The sequence below is a fragment of the Lathyrus oleraceus genome, chromosome 5 (assembly GCF_024323335.1).
Source record: "Lathyrus oleraceus cultivar Zhongwan6 chromosome 5, CAAS_Psat_ZW6_1.0, whole genome shotgun sequence".
In the NCBI taxonomy this organism is placed as follows: Eukaryota; Viridiplantae; Streptophyta; class Magnoliopsida; order Fabales; family Fabaceae; genus Lathyrus; species Lathyrus oleraceus.
In genome coordinates, this window is record NC_066583.1 from 347998360 (window position 1) to 348019734 (window position 21375).

General features: G+C 36.2%; 1 protein-coding gene across 1 annotated transcript; it reads right to left on the minus strand.

Moving 5' to 3' along the window:
- Positions 1–4115: 4115 nt before the first annotated feature.
- Positions 4116–4532, minus strand: LOC127080602 (uncharacterized). The gene has a single exon (XM_051020917.1). It carries the CDS (start codon positions 4530–4532, stop codon positions 4116–4118), a length of 417 nt encoding a protein of 138 aa, XP_050876874.1.
- Positions 4533–21375: the final 16843 nt, after the last annotated feature.

Sequence of the window (21375 nt, forward strand, 5' to 3'; positions counted from 1 at the left end):
TAGCTTTGCATTTATCCACCTTTCCTTCTTCATTTAATTTTGTTTTGTATACCCACTTAACCCCAATTTTCTTTGCTTGATGTGGCAGTGACACAAGCTCCCAAGTCTGATTTCTCTCAATAGCTTGAATTTCCAGCTTCATGGCCTCCTGCCATTTTTCTTCCTTCACAGCTTCATCAAAGCTTACTGGATCATCATGAGAGATATAAAAGGCTAAGTTTTGTTCTAGTTCCTCTTCTTCAGACAAGCCTTCGCCGCTTTCATAGTTATTCATCCAACTAGGCTTTCTTCTCTCCCTTCTTGTTTGTTCTTCTGGTGATGACTAACCAGCTTCTGGGAGCTCCTTTGTCCTGTCGTATTCACTTTCTTCAACATCACTATCAGTATATTCCGCTTCAAATTCTTCTGTTACAGCTTCGTCATCTCCCCATGCAAGAGCATTTTACTTTAACTCTGTTGCGCTCAAGTTCCAATCTCATTTACCACCTTCTTCGAATATGACATCCCTGCTAATAATTTTTTTTTTGTTATCGGATCATACAACCGATAAGCTTTAGATTCGTCACTGACTCCAAGCAAGATGCACTTGTGACTTCGATCGTCAAGTTTAACTCTTTTCTGTTCAGGGACATGTACATGTGCAATGGAGTTGAATACTCTGAAGTAGTCAACCTTCGGCTTTATTCCTGTCCACCTTTCTTCAGGTACCATGTCTTTTACCGCCTTTGTAAGACTTCGATTCAAGACGTGGGTTGTCCATCTCGCTGCATCTGGCCATAGTGATCTCGGCATCTCCTTCTCAGTCAACAAACAGCACACCATGTTCATGATGGTTCGATTCCTTCTTTCTGCCACTCCGTTTTGCTGTGGAGTGTATGCTGCTGTCAACTGCCGCCTTATGTCATAATCCTTGTAGAACTGGTTAAATTTATTTGATGTAAATTCTCCTCCCATGTCAGTTCTTAGTCCGCAAATGGATGTTTTTGCTTCTTTTTCAACAAAACTTTTGAAGGTTTTAAATGCCTCAAAGGATTCTGCTTTATCGGAGAGAAAATAGATTCAAGTTTTTTGAGAGAAATCGTCTACAAACACTAACAAGTACCTCTTACCACTATGAGAGGTTGGAGTGATTGGTCCACATAGATCTCCATGAATTAATTCCAATTTCTCTGATGCCCTCCAACCACTTTTCTTTGGAAATTTCCCCCGCTGTTGTTTTCCCACATTGCATACCTTGCAAACTTTGGCTGCTTCTTTCAACTTTGGTAACCCTTTTACCATTTGTTTTTGCTGCATTATTTGGATGGACTTGTTATTTAAATGTCCATATCTCTTGTGCCAGAGATTCTCCAAGTCTTCTTCCTCCATCTTCAAACAACTACCAGGCAGTGGTTTCATCTTTGCATAGACCATTGTCGCACCTCGAAAAAATGGGGATACGACTTTTAAGCGAAGCGCAATCGCACGCTCGCAATGATGGACTGAACAGAGTCGCCACCGATCTTTATTTATTCCTAACAAGGAAAGGGGAAATATCGATAAAACCTCTAAAAAAAGGATAAGATATGGTCATCGCAACCAATATCAGGGTTCGGGAGTCGATTACGCGAGGGGAAGGTATTAGCACCCCTCACGCCTGTTGTACTCAACGGGAACCATTAGGTTAGTTGTGTGCGTTAGTGTTAGTTGAAATATTAGGCTTTTCAAATTATTAGGTGAGAAAGAAAGAAAGGATGAGAAGAGAATGTTTTTGGATTTTTGACCGAAGGACTAAACCTAAGTTTTTTTTTTAGTGGGCCTGATAAGATTTAAAAATCCTGCTCCTACGTATCTCAAAAGAGAAATCAAGGCTTACGTAGTTCTAGGTAGAAAAATGTTTGTTTGTTGGTCGATTTTAGCGAAAGCTATACTGTATTAATCGACGAAAACATTGTTTTACCCAAAATAGATGAGGAGTGGACGCATACCACACATCGAACGGATTTATAAATCTACATTCGAAAAAGCGTCACTTATCTCGACTCAACAATCGTGGCCGAAACATTGTTTTGTATCACTTAAGACAAGATACCTTTCGTTTATGAAAAGGTTTTTTGATTAATCGCACGGCGGCGAGAAAGAGTTTGATTGGTTGGATATATTTTGAAGGATGGCAAGAACTTGGATGAGCGAGATATCCATCTCGAATCCTAGTCTCAGGAGTGCACGGTATACACCATGTTCCATTTCCATCTTTATTGACAAAAGTGTTTAATAAAGATTAAGTATTTTTAGGTTTGATTGAGAAAGGTTTTGAAGAAACCGCGTTGACAATTTTAGACGATGGCGAGAGTTAAGATAGACGAGGCATCCGCCTCGAATCTTATTCTCAGGAGTGCACGGTATACACCATGTTCCATTTCCATCTTTATTGGAAAAAAGTATTAAGGTGGGAATTAGGTGTTTTGAAGTTTGAAAGACGAGTACTTGTGACTTGCAAGCTCTTACAACTTGGGCCTAATACTCGGGACTACGTCTGGACATTCCACCCAGGCAGTCTGTTTCTTTCCAATATTGCTAAGAAAATGATTTGAATATTTACGAATATTTTGGAGGGAAGACGAATATTTATGGCTTGCAAGCTCTTACAGCTTGAGCCTAATATTCGGGATTATGATTGGATATTCCACCCAGGATAATCTTTTTCTTCACATTTTATTTAGACAAAGATTTGAATATTGGAGTGTGGAAGAGAAGATGAATATTTACGGCTTGCAAGCTCTTACAGCTTGAGCCTAATATTCGGGATTATAACTGAATATTCCATCCAGGATAATCTTTTTCTTCACGTTTTATTTAGAAAAAGATTTGAATATTGGAGTGTTAACGGAAGAAAGGCTTGATATTGTATTTGAAGGTGATGAGGAAATAAAATTGAATGTTGAATGTGATTATTTAATGTGTAAAAGTATGGACATGGGTACTAATAACCTAACTAAATTAATTAACACACAAAAATCGATTAATCGAATAAAAAAAACAATATCGGAAATTCAACCATTAATCAAATCCAAAGGTAAACATTTAAAAATACAAACAACTAAATAACGATCAAATTAAATTGATAAAAGTATAAAGATAAAATAAACAGCAACAAGATATGAAAAAAAAATAGTAAGCACCAAAAACAAATATAGAGATATGTTACTCCTAAGTATTGAACCCACCCCACTAAAGACAATGAAACTGCTCTCTCTCCACTAGGCCACTTATGGTTATTCATTACTTTAGTAACAACTGGAATATATAAATCAGAATAGGTTAAAACCAAAATTAAAAAAATGAAATGAAAATAAGATGGTCTGTTGGACTACTAATTAAACGATGGAGGAATAAAAAATAAACCCTAGCCGCCTGGCTGTTGGGTTTACAAAGGATTATGGATTGGGAACACAAAAAAACAATACATTAATATACACTATTTAATAAAAAAAACAAAGGAAGACTAAACGTATTAATTTTTTCTTAAATGGTTTTTAAATGGCTTAAATGTTTGTTTTTTAAAAGAAATAAAAGAAAGAAAGTGGGAGCAACAGTAACAGCACCTTCATCATCCTCACTCCCTCAATCTCGTCTTCTCTTTCTCATCTCCTCAATCGCTCATCCTCAACCTCAATCGCGCACCTCTCTTTCTCACTCGATTGCTATCAACTCTCAAACCTTAACACTTACTCACAAACTTTCACTCTACATGCCAAGAAAACAAATGCTTTAAAGAGATTCAAGCAATAAAGCTCACCTTCGGCGGTCCGGCAGTAATGACGATGCTTGAATCTTCTTCCCGTCGCCGCTCAACTCTTCTAGCTCTAGACTTTTTCGCCGTTTTAGGATTCGTGTTTCGTGGTGGTCGCCTTCTCTCCTTTTATATCCAACAAATTAGGGTTTCAGGTTGGCCTATTGTAGATCGAAACAGGTATCTCTGCGAAACCCTTTTGGTGTGCTCAGTTTGGATTGTCTTGTTTGATGTTAGATTCGGAAATGGTAAAACAGACCTGCACTTTCTTCTTTAATTTTGTCCTAATTCTCCTTTGGGACATTTTTTGAATTTCTACTTTGTTTACTGCAGTGAAAACGTATTAAGTTTGGATATGTGTTTTTTCCTTCACAATGCTCTGTAGTTTTTCTTTTGCCTCAAAGTCAAACTGAGTTTGATCTGTTTCCAATACAGTATGAGCAGCATGAAATGGAATTCCAGCAAACAGATCCGTTCTTGGAGGCCTTGTCCACGTCTTCTCAAAAGAGTCATGGTTACCACAGGTGGTGCACACCTCTTGCACCAAAGGTCTTGACACTCCCTTCATTATTGATCCAAACGGAGATGGAACACTACTTGTTGCGGTCTGAGCCTTTTTCCTTAATGTAGTAAGTGTTTCTCTGTTCCCATTCCTCAACTTGTCATTCTCAAACAGCTGATGTCGGGCTAAAAGAAGATGTTCAGCTTCGAGTTTCCATTCTGTTAATTTCCTTTGAAAATGCTTCAGGTTGTCATTCATACTTGAAGAAAAGAAACTCCAGATATGGTGAGTTGTTATTGAAGGTGTTACTGTGATACGCAACTTCTGTTTCTTTTTCTTGTGGCCTTACACGAGCTTTTCCCGGGTGTTATGGAGTTGGTGAACCTATATAAAATTAATGTAATTGATGTTACACAGGTTCATTTTGGAAGTTTGGATTGCATATTGGAGACAAAAGGTGGATTCTGAGTTTTCTCTGAAGTGTTGCAGAAGCCTGTTAGTTATTTTGTGAACTTGTTCAGTTGTGTTGCACGATTTGCTGCTAGTGCAAGTTGATTTGTGCAGGTTGTTGGAAGATGGTCATGTTGTTGTGCATTTGATTGTTGCTTGCTCGGGTCTTTGGCTAATAGGGTTAACATACATTTGCTGCTTGCTGAGATGGTAGCTTGAATGCAGGTACATTCTAACTTTGGTTCAACATGGTTTTGGCCTAGCTTGTAAGTCTCATTTGCCTTGATATGGTTCTGCGATATGTTTGTGGTTGCAGGTTTTGAAATATTGTTGCTGAGCTGTCGTGGCAGGTCTGATGTATGAACTGAAGTGAAACTGTGATATGGCTTTGTCATATGGTTTTTCTACTGGTTCTGATTCATTATAACAGGTGCATGACTTGGTCCTTGCAGGGTTTGTTGCATGTTGCATAACATGTAACACAATTGCTTGTAAATGGTATGTCACAAGATCGTGTTGGATGAATGGTTCGTTGAACACTTATGCTAGAGCGGTAACAGGTTTCTAAGTTCATTGTGAACTAACTTGTTTAAACGTATGACTTTCTTTTGCTTGAACCTCATGGCAATGTGCTAATGCGTGGTCGTGACTTGGTTGGTTTTGTAGGTTTGGCAGACATGACCTTGAACAATGCTACTTGTAAATGAAGAAATCATGATTGAAGCAAGCTAACATGCATTTTGGAGGATAAATCATGACCCATGGCGGATTAGGATTAGGTTTGGGATTTATGTGAAACATGGTTATATCTTGGTTGTGATTTTGGATGAAACTTGGGAATTGGTTGTAGTGTAGAAGTTAGTTGTAGGTTGGAGGTTCTATTAGGAATTGGAAAGTGATGTTGAAACCTTCTGTTATGATATTGATTTGTTATCATGTGTTGTTGAACTCTTCTTTTTTGGAATGAATTATTGGAATGCTTGAATTTGGATTCTTGATGGAGCTTTGAGCGCATGGCTTGGCTTGTTAATGGAGCTTTGATTGTTCATTAGGATTGTACTTGTAGGATTTATGTAATATGATGAACTTGTAAGAAAATGTTGTGAAATGTAATTTGGAACATGACTTTGTAATTTATGGAAGTGTTGTAATGCTTGTGTAATGTCATGGTTTTGTGATTTATGCGCTTTGAGCGTAAATGTATTTTGGAATTGGAATGAAATTGGCAAATGCAATGGTTATCTAGTGTCGGAAACTTATGACATTTACATAAAAAAATGGTTGTAACAAACTTGGTTTGAATGAAATGAATTTGTGGTTATAGAAATGGATATGGATTTTAGAAATAATCTAAGACTCATCTAAATGTCAATTTAAAAATCAAAACAAGACATCAGACCTCGAAAGATCTACCTCTTCCCCGACCTCTAAAGTTGCCGCCTCGGAAGTTGCCGCCTTTGAAGTTGTTGTTTCCTCTCTGATATATGCCTCTACCTCTTCCTTGTACATTTCTTTGCTCATTCTCCACCTGTAGAACTTGCTCTTCACTTCTTTTCTCAATCACCTTTTGTTCATGTACAAGCAAAGATGCTTGCAATTCATCTACTGTGAGATCATCAATGTCCTTGGACTCTTCGATGGAACATACCACAAAGTTGAAGTTGTCTGTGAGACTCCAAAGTATTTTTTCGACAATTTTGACATCGTTCATGTCTTCTCCACAGTTCCTCATGTCGTTGGCAGTAGACATGGCTCTTGCGAAGTACTCAGACACACCTTCTCCCATTTTCATTTCAAGGGTTTCGAATGTTCTCCGAAGCCGTTGCAGTTGTGCGCGCTTCACTCTAGCACTTCCCTGATACTTGACTTTCATTGAATCCCACAACTGTTTGGTTGTTTCCTTTTGGGTGATGGTTTTCAAGATTCTCTTGTCTATGGACTGGAAAAGATAGTTCTTTGCTTTGAGATCTTTCAGTTTTGCTTCTTCGAGTGCCTTCGCGCTTATGGCTTCGGTCTTCTTCAACTCTTCGAGCCCAGGTTCGATGACGCTCCAGTACTCCTTAGAACGGAGGAGATTTTCCATAAGTAACCTCCAGTGATCGTAGTCACCGTTGAACTTCGGAACGCATGGTGTTGAGAGAGTTTCTGCTGCCATAATTCCTTTCTTCTGTGTTTTTCCTCTCAAACACTATTGCAGACTTTCGTTAGTTCCTCTCAGTGTTTTTCCTCTCAAACACTCAATTTGTAAATTACTCTTATCAGGCCCTTTCGAGCTCTGATACCAGATAAAGGAAACAGAATAGAAAATGGAAGCTAGAATGTTTGATACTTTATTCAAAAGACTACGCTGGCTTTTATAAAGCCTTACAATTTGAATGCAACTGCAATAGAGAAAAATAAGGAAAATAAATTATAACAAACTGGAATATATCAACTCCTAGAAACTAGCTTATTTAGACCTATTCTTTAGCTAACCGTAAACCCAACAAAAAGAAAAGAGAAAAAGACCAATAACCACACACAAAGCATGAACATGTCGCCCACTAGTCGGTTTGCTTTTCCCAATTTCAAAAACACATAGACCGTAAAAAGCTAGAGGTGACCTACCCTTGTGAGTTTCTTTTCATCGTCAGTGGCGGAACTAAGGGGGACGTGGGAAGGTCACGGCCACTCCTCAACTTTTTATTTTTTTTTAATTCATATTATTAAATTACTAAAATATCCTTATTTTAAATTAAAATTAATTTTTATTTTTTCCTTTTCATTCAAAGTTAGGTTAAAATACAGATAAGGTAAAAAGCTCTTACCTTTCCTTTCTTTCTCATATGGGTTTGCTACCGGCACCGAAATCGGAACAGATTAAAGTGATCGGCATCTAACAGGTAAAAAACTTTATTCATTCTTCTTTTATAAAAAGTAACAAATTAAAGTGATTGCTTGATTTGTGTTTTTGAGATTTTTAGGGTTCTTCTTTCTTGATGTGTTAAAATAATCTATATGAGGTTTATTAAGCCAATTCATAACACTGTAATTTACAAATATAGTTATACACTGTAATAAGGTTTATTTAATCATTGTTGTTGCTAATTTCTAATAGTGAAGTTACCGGTATTTGAAAACGGATTAAAGTTTATTAATTAAGTTTATTAATTAAGTTTATTAATTTTTTTCTCTTTTCATTTTTATGTTCTCTAAATTGACTTTTGGATCTGATATGATATTATAGGAAGAGTAAAGATGAATAATAGGAAAATTAATTCTTTTTTCAAAAGGAAAGCATGTGAAATTGAAAGAGAAGAGAGAGATGAAGAAATTATAATCCCGACATCCGAATCTGAAACAATTCTTGAGAATCCAACAATTGAAGAGCATCATGGTTTTGAAAATTCTTTGGAACGCGATCCTGGAAAGCGTCCTCCGATTTGGCAATATCCACCAAATCAAGTGGATGCAATACGAAGAGCTTATCTAAAATTGGGTCCATATCAAATTCATTTAGAAAACTATCCTTTGTCCGGTAATGAGGATCATCCGAGAAGGTTTCAACATACTTGGTTTAGCATATTTCCATCATGGTTAGAATATTCACCATCTGAAGATGCCGCATATTGCTTACCATGTTACCTTTTTAGCAAAAAACTAAGTGGACGTCCCAGATCACTTGTCTTTATTTCTATGGGTTTTAGAAATTGGAAGAAAGTTAGGAATGGAAAAAGTTGTTCCTTTCTTAAACACATAGTGAAGGATCCTTGCTCACCACACAACAATGCAATGAAAGCTTGTCAAGACTTGTTGAATCAAGATGGTTATATTAGAAATGTTATTCAAGTGCAAAGTTCAAGTCAAATAATGAATAATCGGTTACGACTCAAGACTTCAATTGACATTGTTCGTTGGTTAACACTACAAGCTTGTGCTTTTAGGGGTCATGACGAAAGTAGCAAATCAAGAAATCAAGGTAACTTTCTTGAGTTATTGAAACTTTTAGCATCCTACAATGATGAAGTTGCAAAAGTTGTGTTGGAAAATGCTCCACAAAATTGCAAGTATACTTCACATCAAATTCAAAAAGAGCTCTTGCAAATTCGTTCTAGTAGGGTGAAAAAGAGTATTCGTGAGGAAATTGGTGATTCCAAATTTTGTATCGTTGTTGATAAAGCTCATGATGAGCCAAAAAAGGAACAAATGGCTCTTGTATTTAGATTTGTTGATAAAGTTGGTTTAATACAAGAGAGATTTTTTGATGTGGCACATGTTAAAGACACCACATCTTTAACTCTTAAGGAAGCAATATGTGATATACTTTCTCGACATAACCTTGATGTTTCTAACATTCGTGGCCAAGGGTATGATGGTGCTAGCAATATGAGAGGAGAATGGAATGGTTTACAAGCCCTCTTTATGAAGGATTGTCCTTATGCATACTATGTTCATTGTTTTGCTCATCGATTGAAACTTGCATTAGTTACATCATCAAGAGAAGTTAAACATGTTCATAAATTTTTTGAGAAGCTGATCTTTGTTATGAATGTTGTTTGTTCTTCTACAAAGCGTCATGATGAGTTACAAGCTGTCCAATTAGAAGAAATTGCTTATTTGTTAGAGATTGATGAGATTGTAACTGGTAAAGGTGCAAATCAAGTTGGTACATTGAAACGAGCTGGAGATACTCGTTGGGGATCACATTACGATTCAATTTCTAGCTTGATAAACATGTATGAAGCAACTTGTTTAGTTTTTTAAAAAATTGCAAAAGATAGAGGGAGTTATGCTACACGTGGGGATGCAGATAGTTGTTACAATTACTTGAAGGCATTTGATTTTATATTTATTTTGCACTTGATGAAAGAAATCATGGGAATAACAGATATGCTTTGTCAAGCCTTACAAAAAAAATCAAGATGTAGTTAATGCTATGAACTTGGTTTGTTCAACAAAACATCTTATTCAAGGTTTGAGAGAAAATGGTTGGGATATATTGTTTACTAAAGTGGTATCTTTTTGTGAAAAGCATGGTATTGAGATCCCTGATCTTAATGATGTTCATTCAACAACAAGATTTGGACTCTCCCGCCTTGAAGAGAATCAAGTCACAATTCAACATTACTTTAAAGTTGAAATCTTTTTCACTACCATTGACAAACAGTTACAAGAGTTGAATAGCAGATTCAGTGAGTAGGCAATGGATTTGTTAACTCTTTTTTGTTCTTTATCTCCTAAGGATGGATATAAAGCTTTTAGCATTGATACTATTTGTTCTTTAGTTGAAAATTATTATCCTATGGATTTTAGTGATCAAGAGAAGAATAATTTGCAATTTCAACTCCAACATTTTCTATTTGTTGCTCGTCAAGCATCAAACTTGAATAATTTATCAACTATTCAAGAACTATGTTCATGTTTGGTTGCATCTGGACAAGCTAAAACTTACTTCTTGATTGATAGACTACTTCGTCTTATCATGACTCTTCTCGTTTCTACGGCCACAACTGAGAGGTATTTTTCAGCAATGAAAATTATTAAGACTAAGTTGAGAAACAAGATGGATGATGGGTTTCTTGGAGATAGCATGACAGTATATATTGAAAGGGAGATTAGTGCAAGCATTAGTTCGGAGTCAATTATTGACGATTTCAAGTCACTCGGAACGCGTAAAGCATTACTTTAAGGTAGGTTTAAGTCATGTAATTTAAATTTTTAGTAATTAACTTTGTATTTATTTTAACTTTAATATTTTATTTAAAATACTATTTACATTTTATTTATAATCTTTATTTTACGTTAGCGGTCATCCCAAAAAAATTTATCTAGCTCCGCCACTGTTCACCGTGTTCTTTCAACCTCCGCCATTACTTTCGGCCACTAAACCTCCTCCGAACTCCACAATAAAACCTTTCTCTCATTTTTTCTGGCCCATCATACGCAGTGCTTTACAACTCACTGGCCACCCTCACTTTTCATCACTCTTCAAATCGAACACCCACTGTTAAACCCTCTCATTTTACTTGCATCCGCCTCTTTATCACCCCATCACCACGTTCCTCTCCTTTACATTTTCTACAACCAAAAACCACTTCTTCTTCCACAACCAATAATCAAACTGCATGCAACACTCTAGACGTATTCATGTTGTAACTTGAAACATCTCAAGGAACAAATCCAATTCGGATAAGTTCTATTTGGAGCTGCATACGCATGCTAGATAACATCTTCATGGCACTAGCGGCCACATAATATTGCGAATATTTATTACCACTAGCAGTTTCGATAATATCCCTTTTTGCATCTTTATTTAGAAAACAAAATCTCTCAACCATTGGATACATAATTGATACCAAAACCGCACTCAAACCACCATACTCAGCCGTTCACACGAGCCACACGTGAAATAATAATTCCAATAACTCACGACAACCATCTTCCTTAAGTGTCATTCCGCTCGAACCAAACCTCACACAAACAACAACAACAACAATCATCTCTATTTTGAAACAACTCAACGGTTCAGCAGCTCCAGTGAAGATCTAGGTGCGAGTTCAACTCAGAGGCACAATTTCACAACAACATCATCAAAGTAGCAATAACGGTAGAGCTCGTGTTGGTAACATTTTGATTTTATTCGTGTTTTTACATTCTGATTTCTTTATGTTTTTGGAATCTTTGCTTTGGTTTATGTTATTTTCTTTTGATTTCGGTTACACTAAGTTGTAATAATGTTGTAATGCTGCTTAAATAATGAAAATATGTTATGATTGTTTTTTGTTTGCTTTTGTTGTGTTAAATTTGATCAAATTCGTGGGTTCGACAAAATACATATGTCGTTACTCTGGCAAAATTTAGTTTGATACATTGGCAACATTTCTATGCGTATGTGGGTTAATCTCGTTTGCATTTTAGCGCTGCATTCTACATGTTTGGTTGCATTATGTTATAATTTGCGCGCACTAAATTTTCATTTTTTTACTTTGCATTTCAATTCATTAAGTTTGGCATTCACACAATTTAGATCCAGTTCCAATGATCACGTTAAGTGTAGAAAGCTAAGAGGATGATTTCATTGGTTTATGTGTGATTCTTTAATTGGTTGTTGTTTGCATTTCGATTATTGTATGCGCGTTTGATTTGCAATTTGTACTTTTCATTGATTTTATTATCTTGTTGTTTTTCGATTCGGCTTGTGATGGCCGCTTACGCGTTAGTAATTTTCTATTTTGATTTGTGCTAGTATACAATAATCTAACTTCGTTATGTTTTGATCAAATTTAATTTCCTGTGGTTGCTTTGCACGTCTTCGCGTATGCGACTTTGACTTTGCGTTTTTGCGTCATGATGTTAATTCGTGCACATTTTCATTTCACTTTACTTTCTCGATTCATTTGTTGTAGATGTGTGATGTACATATTATGTATGCTATTTTATCCCTTTATCATTGTTAAATGCTTGTATGCATATTCGATTCAATTATGGCGTTTGATTACGACTTGTGCTTGAGTTCGCGTCACTATGTTTGAACTCGCATCCCTTGCAATCCAATTCGCATCCTTTGTGTTACCATTCATCTTCATCATTTCTAACCATTTTGCAAACCCTCAAACCATTCTTGTTAAACCATTTTGCAAGCACAAATCAAATGCTTGATCTAACGTCAAGCCATTTTTCAAAATGAAAATAAATAAAAAATAAAAAAAATAATCATTATTTGACACTTTTCAATAAAATTGGATGAAAAGGAACGGGGTGTAGTCCACGAGCTCTTGAGATTTGGGATGCGAGATTTAGTTCTCGGTCATCCGAACACTCATCATCCTTCAAGCAATTCACAACGTAAAATAAACCTCGATCAACATCGATTGCCTTTTCTCAATAAAGCTAACCTAAACAAACCCTACATAATATTAGACTCTTTTCACAAATAAGATGAAAAATAAAAATGGTGTAGTCCACGAGCTTCCGATAGATGGGATACGAGATGTAGTTGTCCACCATCCAAGCTCTCATCATCAACCCCAAAAGACATCTAACCAATCAAACTTTTTCTCGCTGCCACACGATCTTCTAACCCTTTTTCAAACAACAAGTATTTTGTCTCAAGACGATGTAAGACAATGACTCGTCCACTTATATGTGTGAGTAAGCTGGCGACATTTTCCAGCAAATGTTGATATATTTATTCATTTGGCCGTATGCAAACGTTCCCTTCTCCACTTGTTTTAGGTAGCAAGCAATGTTTTTCCGTCGATTGAGACAAAATAGCTTTCGCTAAAATCCACCAACAAACAAATATTTTATACCTAGAACTACATAGCCTTGAGTTCTCAATTTCACCCGGAGATACGTAGAAGCGAGACCCGCAATCTCGTCAGGCACATTAATAAAACTTTTTACGACCCCTTTTCTTTTTCTTTTCAAACTTTTAATAACTCGAGAAAGACAAATATTCAAAAGCTAACACTCATGTGCATAACTAACTAAACAGTTCTCGTTGTGTACAACGGACATGAAGAGTGCTAATACCTTCCCCTTGCGTAATCAACTCCCAAACCCGATTTGGTTGCGACGACCATAATATTAGTCGTTGTTTATGGGGTTTATCGATATTTTCCTTTTCCCTCTTTGGGAATAAATAAGGGGTTTTAGCGATAGTTGTTGATGTTCCTTCTACCATTCATATATCTAAGTAATATGTTTTTTGTTTTTTTTCAAATTTCCTTTCACTATGCCCAAGGTGAAAGTGATGAATGTCAGGGCTTTGTTTCAAATTTTAAAATCATCAATAAAATTTTATTTTGTTTATCCATGTGTGTTTTTATTTTTATGTTTTTTCTAGAAGATGGTAACCTAAAAATCCAAAAATATAATAATTTCAATATCTGCATAATCACGTATTCATTGTGTCAGTTTCTAAAATCAATCATAAAATCATTGTGCAGATTGCTTGATAAACCCATTGAATACAATGACCTTATGCCCTCTCCCAACTTTGAGTTTCCTGTGTTTGAAGCAGAAGAAGAGAATGGTAAAGATGATATTCTTAACGAGATCTCCCGGTTGCTTGAGCACAAGGAGAAGACCATTCAACCATATAAAGAGCCATTGGAAGTAATCAACTTGGGTTCTGAAAAGGATAAAAAAGAAGTCAAGCTTGGGGCACTGTTAGGTCCAGCGGTTAAGAAGATGATGGTAAAGCTTCTTAGAGAGTATGTGGATTTGTTTTCTTGGTCCTACCAAGATATGCTTGGTCTTGATACTGATATTGTGGAGCATAGATTGCCACTTAAGTCAGGTTGTACACATGTGAAGCAGAAATTGAGAAGAACTCGCCCTGATATGGCAATGATGATCAAAGAAGAGGTACAAAAGAAAATTGAGGCAGGTTTCCTTGTCACTACAGAGTATCCTTAATGGGTAGATAATATTGTTTCGGTTCCAAAGAAAGATGGAAAAGTCCGCATGTGTGTTGATTATAGAGACCTGAATAAGGCATGTCCAAAAGATGATTTCCCTTTACCACACATTGATATGTTGGTAGATAATACGACAAAGTTTGATATGTTCTCTTTTATGGATGGATTTTCCGGCTATAATCAAATTAAGATGGCGCCTGATGACATGGAAAAACTTATGTTCATCACACCCTAGGGAACATTCTCCTACAGAGTGATGCCCTTTGGGTTGAAGAATGCAGGTGTTATGTACCAGAGGGCATAACAACCCTTTTCCATGACATCATACATAAAGAGATAGAAGTCTATGTTGATGATATGATTTCTAAGTCAAGGAAAGAGGAGGATCATATGGAGCATTTATTGAAATTGTTCCAACGTTTAAGGAAGTATAAACTTCGTCTGAATCCTAATAAATGTACTTTTAGTGTTTGTTCTAAGAAGCTGTTAGGTTTCATTGTTAGCCAGAGAGGTATTGAGGTAGACCCTGATAAAGTTAGGGCTATTCGAGAGATGCCTGCACCTAAAATTGAGAAGCAAGTTAGAGGATTTCTAGGACCCTTGAATTATATTTCTAGATTCATATCTCACATGACTGCCACATGTGGGCCAATTTTCAAGTTGCTCCGTAAAAGTCGATATTGTAAATAGACATAGGATTTTCAGAAATCCTTTGACAGTATCAAGGAATACCTGCTCGAACCTCCTATATTGTCTCCTCCGGTGGAAGGACGACCTTTGATCATGTACTTGACAGTCTTAGATGAGTCTATGGGTTGTGTTCTTGGTCAACAAGACGAGACAGGTAGGAAGGAGTATGCCATCTACTACCTGAGTAAGAAATTCACTGATTGCGAGTCTCGTTACTCTTTGCTCGAGAAAACGTGTTGTGCTTTAGCCTGGGCTGCTAAGCGTTTGTGTCAGTATATGTTAACTTTTACTACTTGGTTGATATCTAAAATGGATCCAATCAAGTATATTTTTGAAAAGTCTGCTTTAACTGGAAGGATTTCCCGTTGGCAAATGTTGTTATCTGAATATGACATCGAGTACCGATCTCAAAAAGCGATAAAATGAAGTGTTTTGGATGATCACTTGGCACACCAACCACTTGATGACTATCAATCCATCAGGTTTGACTTTCCTGATGAAGATGTTATGTATCTAAAAGCCAAATATTGTGAGAAGTTGTTATTTGGAGAAGGGTCGGATCCTGAATCCCGATCGGGTTTAGTATTTGATGGAGCTGTGAATGCTTATGGAAATGGAATTGGGGACATTATTATTACCCATCATGGTTCTCACATCCCTTTTACCGCGAGGTTAATGTTTGATTGCACGAATAACATGGAGGAGTATGAAGCTTGTATTATGAGCCTTGAGGAAGCCATTGATCTGAGAGTCAAAATTCTAGATATATACAGAGATTCAACTTTAGTTGTCAATCAGATCAAAGGAGAGTGGGTGACTTGTCACCCTGGTTTAATCCCTTATAGATATTATGAAAGGAGGTTGCTTCCCTTCTTCAATAAATTTGAATTCCACCATATTCCTCGATACGAGAATCAGATGGCTAACGCCCTGGAAACTTTATCTTCTATGTATCAAGTCAATTCCTGTAATGAAATACCTCAGATCACTATTATAAGACTTGATATACCTACCCATGTGTTTGAAGTTGAGGAGGTTATTGATGACAAGCTTTGGTTTCATGATATTAAATGTTTTATCCAAAGTTAAGAGTACCCGCTTGAGGCATCCAATAAAGATAAAAAGACTTTGAGAAGGATGACTGGAAATTCTTCCTTAATAGAGAGGTGCTTTATAAAAGGAATTATGATATGGTTCTGCTTAGATGCGTGGATATACACGAAGAAGCCTTGTTGACGAAAGAAGTGTATGAAGGATCCTTTGGTACCAATGCCGATGGACATGTAATGGCAAAAAAGATGTTGTGAGCGGGTTACTATTGGCTGACAATGGAATCTGACTGTTGCAAATACGTGAAAAAATGCCATAAGTGCCAAGTTTATGCTGATAAAGTCCATATACCTCCAACTCTTCTGAATATTATCTCATCTCCATGGACCTTCTCCATGTGGGGAACTGATATGATTAGAATGATTGAGCCTAAGCTTCCAATGGTCATGTTTCATTCTTGTGGCGATTGATTACTTCACCAAATGGGTTGAAGTGGTATCATATGAGAATGTGACCAAGCAATTGGTGGCCAGGTTTATCAAGAACCATATTATTTGTCGTTACGGTGTGCCAAGTAAGATTATTACAGATAATGGTTCGAATTTTAACAACAAGATGACGAAAGAGCTTTGTGAGGACTTCAAGATTGAACATCACAACTCTTCTCCTTATATGCCTAAGATGAATGGGTCCATTGAAGCTGCAAATAAGAATATTAAGAAGATCATTCAAAAGATGGTTGTTACATATATGGATTGACATGCGATGCTTCCTTTTACTTTGCACGGGTACCGTACATCTGTGCGCACTTCAACAGGGGCAACCCCTTTCTCACTTGTTTATGGTATGGAAGTAGTGCTCCCTGTAAAGGTTGGGATTATGTCAATAAGGGTCTTGATGGAAGCCAAGTTGACAGAGGTTGAATGGTGCCAAAGTAGATTTGATCAATTGAATTTAATAGAAGAAAAAAGGATGACAACCTTGTGTTATGGCCAGTTGTATCAGAAGAGAATGAAGAAAGCTTTTGATAAGAAGGTTTGACCTCGTGTATTAAGAGAATGTGACCTCGTGCTCAAAAAGATCTTGTCTTTCCAACCTGATTCTAGGGGAAAGTGGATTCCAAATTATGATGGACCATATGTTGTTAAGAAAGCCTTCTCTAGAGGTACATTAATTCTTACAACTATGGATGATGAGGAGCTCCCTCGTCTTGTGAATGCCAATGCAGTCAAGAAATACTTCGCCTAAAAAAACTAAAATAACAGCTCGCTAAGTTGAAAACCTGAAAGGGCGACTTTGGAAAATGAGTGTCTCGGTGGGCTGAAAACCCGAAAGGGCTGTCAAGGCAAAAGTTAGAGACATAAATAGCATAAATTTTCCCGGTAGATTGAAAACCCGAAAGGACAATCTAGGCAAAAGTTAGGGATTATGGCAAGTAACTGCATCAGGCCAAGACTTGATCGCTTGAAGCAATATCTTTGTTCATGAGTGTCATACCAACCATTCTCAACAGAAGCTTGAGCACATTGGAATTCAAAGTTGTTAGGGAGAATAGTGGTCATTGTATTTCAATGTAGTCTTTTCCCTTAAATACCATTTTCTAACTTTGTAATGATCTATGGAGTCATGCCATTTGCTAACTACCATTCTATCAATAAAATTTGAGCCTTTATCCAATTGATTGCAATTCTTATTTTATTTTTGCCTTGCAAAATTTCATTTTTACTTTTGATAATAAATTTGAAACAAATATTAATTAATAATCACGTTTTGAAAATTACAAAAATATTTTCTTTGATTTATGAAAATAAGAAGGAACATCGGCTGTTATTCCAAGGATGGTTAGATCTCAAGGTGTAACACTTAATGTTTCCAAGCAGAGATGATTTATGGGTTTGTCAGACATGTATTCTTTTGGATCTTCTGCAGAATATAGTTGATATGTATAATTTGGGTTGGTATTCTCCAAACCGAGTGTGATTTTATTCCTCAGTTAAACATGTGCAAATTGTGAAGTTTTGTGTGAATAATCTTCCTTGCATAGTTTCCTTATATCATTGATTTTGAGAAGTGCCGAAGACAACGGTCAACTGTTGGGTTTTCTCTCTCCTTGTGTTGAGTTATAATTTAAAATCCCCACAGGTTATGACCTTTTTGCTGTGATGTTAACTTCTTTGTACTTTATGATCGCATGTTTGTTATGAACCCCTAGGGGGTCTTCTTTGATAGTCGTCAGGTTTACATTCTTATCTCCTCAGTAGTCATTAAGCCAGATTTTTGGATATTGTTGCAGTGTTGATCTTCAGTAGATCCTTCTTCTCCCATAGCAGAGTTCTTGCAATATTGTGTTATCCATTTCAGAGGTTGATGTTTCCTGAAGAGTTTGCTCTGTGTATATTCCCAACAAGCCTTTATCCCCATGGTAGATTGGTGTAAAAAATTTCTTCTCCCTAGAAGAGTTTGGAAGATTCATGTTGTGTTCCCTAACAGACCTTTCCATTCCCTCAGAGAGGAGTTCGTATTATTATGTCCATGATGGATTATTATTTGAAGATTGAACTTTGGGGTTTCTCCCCAAGCCATATATTTTCTCTCCAGAGATTAAGCCTTGTGGAAATACCTTGTTCCTTCGGTGACTTCTGTTTTTATCTCCAGTTGAATCCCTAGCAAGATCTTAAGCGAAACCTCCAGCAAGATTTTCCCGCTATTGAGAATTAGTCGAGTGTTTGGTTGTGTTGTTTGATGACAGTTTATCCCCAGTTGTTCATTCTCCAATTATATGTTTGTCTTGTTTTGTCAGTATAAATATAATATGCATACATGAATTCATGCATACATACATAGATCATGCATAAAAGAATTCAAATTCATACTCATTGTGCATTTCTTATTATGGTGCTTCCCCACATAGGGTGTATACTATCTCTCAATTAAAATGTCAACCATAAGCAGAAAGATTGTATCCTTTATAATTCCCCACTGAGTTTATTCCTTATGGAAGAAGGTTTGTTCAGCCTTACTACCTAGTTCATTATCTCGATGGATTAAGTCCTCAGTTGAGATTATTCCTCATTGAATTGAGTCTTTCTTGATAGTTTCTCCCCGACTTGTTCCTGGCTTGAATTTTGGTTCCTTGCAGAAGTTTTGAACCTCTATAGACTGTAAAACCTGGATGATATATATGCATTTAGTTTGCACCATTGAGGACCATTTATTTCCTCGACAATGATTCCACACTCCTTGAAGGATTTTATTCCCCCAAGTTGAGTTATTTTTCTCTTTCCAACAGATGGTTGTCTCTTTATTTGAGAAGTTTGTTGTGCATTCCAACCTGCTCGTATCTTTTCGAAGATCCCTAGTAGAGTTGTTGATTCTTATTTCCTTTCTTTGATGAAGGAAGAAATTATTTCCCTTCCCTGGCTGAATGCCGGAAGTTTTGGAAAAATTTTATTACCCTTTTCCTGGTGAAAGATTTGGTGAAGGGAGAAATTATTTTTGCTTTGGAAGTTCTCCACCTTCAGTGAAAGTTGGTAGTCCACCTTCAGTATAAGTCGGTGTATCTTTTCTTCTCTACCTTCAGTGAAAGTTGGTAGACCACCTTAAGTAAACGTTGGTGCAATCATTGTTTTTCTACCTTCAGTAAAAGTTGGCAGTCCACCTTCAAGAGAAGTTGGTGTATATATTTTGTTTCTCTACCTTTAGTAAACGTTGGTGTTGTCCTTGCTTTTCTACCTTCAGTAAAAGTCGGTAGTCCACCTTCAGTAAAAGTCAGTGTATCTTTTGCTTCTCTACCTTTAGTAAAAGTAGGTAGACCACCTTCAGTGAACGTCAGTGTAATCTTCATTCTTCCTACCTTCGGTAAAAGTTGGTAGTGTATCTCTTATCTTGTGTGTTACCCTATGCAGGGTGTATTCTCCCACATAATCATTTGAGTCTGCATTCACAATCATAAACATCGCACAACATCTTAAGGCCAAAAAATTGGGTTTTGTTTATATTTAAGTGACTCCAATCACGTCGAGACGAAGATTTCAATCTTCATTCCTCCGGATAGAATACACTTAAATAGGGGCAACTGTTATACCCTAATTTTTGCCCCTAAGATCTCGCGTCATCCGCATTGTTTTAAATGCATACAAGATCATAAATTTGGTTGTCTCCTGGTCATAAGTGCTCTTGCTTTCCACACAGGGATCAACAAACGCCTCATTTGTTTTTGCGTATTTTTAGTCTTGTGTATATACTTTATTATCTTTTACTAACATCTAGCCAAAATTCAAAAAAAAAAAGCATTATTTATTTCTGTTTCTCTGACAGGGTGGGATTTTGAATCAAGAAATTCCAGTGAGATTTGGGTCTCTCTATTAATTTTGTTTGAGCTTGGAAGTTCAGAAGATTTAATCAGAATTTTCTTCTTGAGATAATACTTGTCAAGTGGTGAGATTTATTTTGAGTTTCTACTAAATCAATTTGTTCCTTATTGATTCATGTTCTCTTGGAGCATTGATTTAAAGGTGTTAAAATTCAATCAAAAGAAATTAAATTCTTGAGAATTTATTTTGTTCAAGAATTTGGTTTAAGTTGAAGAAAGAATGCAAATTGGATTATTTGGAATTCAAGGTACCATTTTCAAACTATTTTGGTTCATGATGTTCTCAAAGTCCCGTTCCTAAGTCTATTTGTTTCAAGTATGGGGGATTCATTTATTTTGAATTTGTGTTACTTGAAATTTAAAGACTTTATGTCATGAGTTCAAAAATTCAAAGAATGGGGGGAATTCTCATTTTTCATGATTTGCAAATTACAAGTTAAAGGGATATTTCAAGACTTCTCAAGTTTATTCAAGTGGTGTTTCATGTTCCATTCATGAGAAAGATCATTCAAGTGAACTATTTGGAATTCAAGTTACAACATTCATCAAAGATCTCTAACACTTGTCATACACTATTTTTCAAGATCATTCAAATTTTTCTCATGAGTTATTCAAGATTAAAGAAACTAAATTTTTACCCAAGTTCTAATGTCTACAATTTAGAGTTGTGAAAAGTTTGAGTTCAAATACAACAAGTTGATTTGCAAAGAAGAATTCAAGAAACTTCATTTTACATCATCATTTCTCATGTTACAAAAAATTCCCAAGCTTCTAAATCTATTTCTAGACCTTTCATGCCATGAATTTCTTCAAATTCTAAAGCCTCCTTGAATTTATCCTTATATTTTTCAAACTCCATAACCATGGTTCCTACCATCTTCTTCATATTTCCAACACAAGCCAACATTGCTCATACCATAAAAAAGAAGAAGAAAGTGTTGATGTTAGTACATGGCATTAGCAAGACAAGAAATAAAGATGTTGGATTAGCACACATTAGTTCCAAGAAAATTTTCAAATTGTTAAGTTCATTCCAAAAATATCTCAACAACAAAATTTCATTCAAACTCATTCCAACATTTCCAACAACAATAAACTCCAACATTTTTTAATTCCAACAAGAAAATGAAGTCAT